The sequence below is a fragment of the Lactuca serriola genome, chromosome 5 (genome assembly GCF_051521515.1).
Source record: "Lactuca serriola cultivar US96UC23 chromosome 5, Lser_US96UC23_V15, whole genome shotgun sequence".
NCBI classification, from domain to species: Eukaryota; Viridiplantae; Streptophyta; class Magnoliopsida; order Asterales; family Asteraceae; genus Lactuca; species Lactuca serriola.
The window spans coordinates 312685612-312689758 of NC_136412.1; the positions used below are offsets into that span (position 1 = coordinate 312685612).

At 35.9% G+C, this 4147-nt stretch overlaps 1 protein-coding gene across 1 annotated transcript; it reads right to left on the minus strand.

Moving 5' to 3' along the window:
- Positions 1-589: 589 nt before the first annotated feature.
- LOC145054973 (G2/mitotic-specific cyclin S13-7-like) lies at positions 590-3056 on the minus strand. The gene is made up of 5 exons (XM_079003245.1): positions 2872-3056; positions 2140-2354; positions 1725-2045; positions 1232-1645; positions 590-1141 (listed from the first exon to the last, which is right to left on the minus strand). The coding sequence occupies exons 1-5, from the start codon at positions 2906-2908 to the stop codon at positions 803-805; spliced, it is 1326 nt and encodes a 441-aa protein (XP_078859371.1). The 5' UTR covers positions 2909-3056; the 3' UTR covers positions 590-802.
- Between the last annotated feature and the right edge of the window lie 1091 nt (positions 3057-4147).

A 4147-nucleotide genomic window follows, 5' to 3' on the forward strand; every position in this document is an offset into this window, starting at 1 on the left:
TCCTCCAATATTTCAGTTTTGGAAATAAGAAGACTAAAATGATAATCGAAAATAAAAGTTTCATTGATTGACCCAATGAACCTCTTTTTAACTTGGGCCACTAATATTAATTATCCAATAAAATGAGCCCATTTCACATTTTTGGTGATAGTGAATTTGCAACCTAGTCAAAGAAACTTTTTCATCAATAGTTTCATCCTTTTTTCTCCAAACACCATCTCTACTAATTATTGTGTTCGGGTGATTTATGATTTTATATCCTTCTAACATAAAATCCATAAATATATTTTGCCATTCTTTGTTTTTTTCATTTTAATTTTATCTTTTCTCTTCTTCTTCTTCTTCTTTCTTTCTTTTCTTTTTTTTTTTTCAACTAGTTTTTAGGAACCTAAGATTCTTGCTAGAAAAACAATGATGATGTAAATAACTTTTTCATCAATAGTTTCATCCTCTTTTCTCCAAACACCATCTTACTTCTTAATTCTTTTTATGATGGGAATGAGAACTCTCAAAAAGGAGAAATATTGTAAAGGAATGATAACACATTGAATGAAATTCTGGAATCATCGATCTTAATGTTCACAAAATATTAAAAAGGAAAAGAATCATTTCATTGATCCAAATCGAGAAATAATCTAACACAGTTAGATCTCTCTTATAATGTTCACTTTAATGATTATATAATCCCATTAAAATGTTCAACAATAAAAGTAATAGAATCATTCAATTGACCCAAATCCAGAAACAACCAACACAGTTTAGTTAGATATCTCTTATACCCACCCAACCCCTCCTCTAAAAACTACGACGACAATGGCATCACTGCGGCCAACAGAGCTTTGGCCGGAGGGTATAGCGCCACCGCGCCACGTGTAACACTGGAATACTTTCTGTATATCACCTTCCTCTTCTCATCATCCTTCGCCACCGAATGAAACACAGCCATCATCTTCGCACATTCCATCACCTGCCTCTCCTCAAACCCCGTGTGCATCTCCAAAGTCTCGTGCCACACCGGACTCTTATTCAGGGTGCTCCGGGCAGCGTACACCGCCGCCGCTGCAACCATCGACGGGCAAAACCTTATGATCTCGTAATGCATCATCCCTAGTTCTGCGTAGAAATACACCATGTGTTCCATCTGTCGTATTCCATTCCAATAATCAGAATCATAATCTGAATCAAAGGATTAAAACATCTTAGAATCAGAAATTCAGAATTAAACACTCACGTTAATCTCCGGTGGAGTTGCGGCGGCTTTGATGAACCGAGTGAGAAACACATACGGCGTAGGAACGGTTAGATTCCATTCCAATCGACCTAGAATCCGCTTTTCCATCACTAACACATGCCGATGTTCGTAAGCTCTGTCTGAGATTTGAACGAAATCGTTGACTTCCGGAGCCCAGATTTCTTCGTATTTCGATGCAATAAGCATTGCACTCATTCCTACACATTGTAATTCTCTTCTAGCAACAGTTTCAGAAGCCAAAAATCGGTCGACAATGTTGATCGTTAAGTACAGTGTCTCATTCATTAGCTCGAATTTGTTGTGAACCTCAATCAGCCAGTCAATCAGAATTGCCCTCATCTTGTCGTTAATCTCCGGTTGGGAATGCATGTAGTCATGAACTTTGCTTTCATTCTGCATCACAAACACATCAAATCTTTCAATAAAACTTCATACATCAAAACATGAATGTATCTGTTGTATATATGCGAACCTCAATGAGTTTGTAAAACTTGTATATGTCCTCGACATACTCGACTTCAGCCAATTCGTTGTCGATATCTTGAGCATCAATGTCGACGACATTCGCCGGTTTTGGTTTGTAGTTAAGGCCACAGGCAGCTTTGCTCCGGGCAGTTAGTGTTGAAGTGAGTGACGATTGAGGTTTCTTGTTTCGGGAAGATGAAGAAGATCCTGATTTCCTCTCTTCTTGGGTGTCCGGACTGATCTCGATTACAGTTGCATTTTCCGGCACCGGTGGTGGTTTTGGTTTGACTGTTGCTTTCTTCTTGGCTGCGTTGACTGCCATTGGTTTCTGTAATCAAGATTCAGGAAGATGAATCGTTAATGAAAAAAGATTTGGAGAAAAGTTTCTGCGATTAATCGTGAAATTTGAAGAAAAGTTTCACCTTTTTGTTTTCAGCTGCGTCTCGTTGTGCATTGGCGAGTAACTGTGCACAGAAACTTCTTGTAACCGGGCGTGTGATTGCAGGCAGTGGCTTGCCATCAAGTGGCCGGAGTTTAACCAGGTTGCCGATGTCACCAAGTGCACGGCGGCTTTTGACTTGTCCGGCAGCCGGAACCGCCATGTTAACCTTCTGCTTTACAGCCCCAACTGCGTCACCTTTACCAATGACAAAAACAAGATTTAACTTTTTTCAATCAAGAAAATTCATCAACGGAAGACCCACAATCAAGAACGTAATTTAAATGTTGGGTATTGATCTTTCGAGTCAGAAAGAACATAAAACTTGCAGATCTAATCGCATATCATCGAATAAAAACCCATAAATCTTTCGTTATAATTAAATCCCATCAAGATACTGATTTAGATCAGAGGGAAGTCAAAATCAAAATATAAAACCCTTCGATTGAACCGACAGAAGAACTATAAAACCAGTAAATCTGAAGGTTTCAAATCGGAATCAAGGAAGATCTCATACAGATTCACTATTGCCTCTTTGAATATATGAGAGAACTAAGAAACCCATAAACCCTCATCGGGATTCGCATCCTTAAAACAGATTTAAACCAACAAATAATCAAAACCCACAAACTATCGATAAAAACCCCTCAAGAAACAGAATATATGCGATTGAATCAAAACCCAGATATGAAAAGGGGTTAAAAAAGGGGGATACCTCTGTTTTGTTCTTGAGGAACGTGCCTGGACGCCATCTTAATCGATCTATGAATGTATTGAAATCTAAAAAAGAACAGAAAACACTGACGACGATGCCCCTCTCTTCCTCCCTCTCACTCTCTCACTCTCGCTCTGGTTCTCTGAATCGAAAAACTAATGGATGTGTTGAAAGTGGAAAGAGACGACAACCCCTTTTTGAAGCCAAGGAATGGACGCCTTCATCTACGCGCTGTCCAACGGTCGTATTTCTAGCCGTTGGACGATTCAAAATGATGCTCAAATGTATTTTGCATTTTTTTACATGTTAAAGAGTGTGCTTTTTTAGAAACACCCCCTATACTTTAATATTATGTCCACAAAGATCCTTTTCTTTTAGCAACCTAAGAGGTATTCTGAGTTCTGACTTATTTTGGGGATTTTGTTATGTTTTGACAAAAATGCAAATTTCCTTCTAAGTTCTGATATTATTCTTAGGTGAAAAATACAAAATCTTATATTATATTATATTAATTATATATCCAAATAAAAAGATTTTTATCTTATTACGTTCTCTTCATTTTATTTTATCGTTTTAACTAACATAAATATAGAAAGAATAATAATTATTATCACTTTCTATCTTAAATTATTCGTGTAATAATGATAGCAATCTATCATCAAGGGTTATCTAACTACGGTTGATTTTTTTTTTACGGAAGTTACAATTTTAAATAGAAAAATTAAATATAACTCATTTTACCATTTTTAAGTTAACATATTATATATATATATATATATATATATATATATATATATATATATATATATATATATATGTATATTACAGCCCCACCTAAACTTAGGTACTAAACCTCTAAAATATGTCGTTTTAACATCCTAAATATACCCGGTTTGGTTTCACTTGATAAATATCTCATTCTCCACTTTCTTTCATTATAGTTTTATCATCTCCGTTTTCTTTCCCCAGTTATCGTTTATTACTTCATCCAAGTGAACATTACTAAACCCTAAACCTAAACCCTAAATTTAAACCCTAAACACTAAAGTTAAACCCTAAACCCTAAATCTAAACACTAAACCCTAAACCCTAAACACTAAACCTTAAACATAAACCTAAACCCTAAACCCTATTGTGTCAATCTTGAATTTACATCTTAAAGTATTAATCGTGAATCCATTAACCGTAATCTTTATATAGTAAAACAGTGTATTTTCAAGAGGTTTAGTACCTAAGCTTAGGTGGGGCTGTAATGTATATTCTCTTTTCCCTATAT

Bases quoted from the DNA above. Each gene is read 5' to 3' on its own strand.
- LOC145054973 (XM_079003245.1), bottom strand. From the start codon at position 2,908: ATGGCGTCCAGGCACGTTCCTCAAGAACAAAACAGAG. The intron at 2,046-2,139 runs GTGAAACTTTTC...TCTTGATTACAG, and splicing joins ACGCAGCTGAAAACAAAAAG to AAACCAATGGCAGTCAACGC. The intron at 1,142-1,231 runs GTGAGTGTTTAA...GGAATACGACAG, and splicing joins CAACTCCACCGGAGATTAAC to ATGGAACACATGGTGTATTT.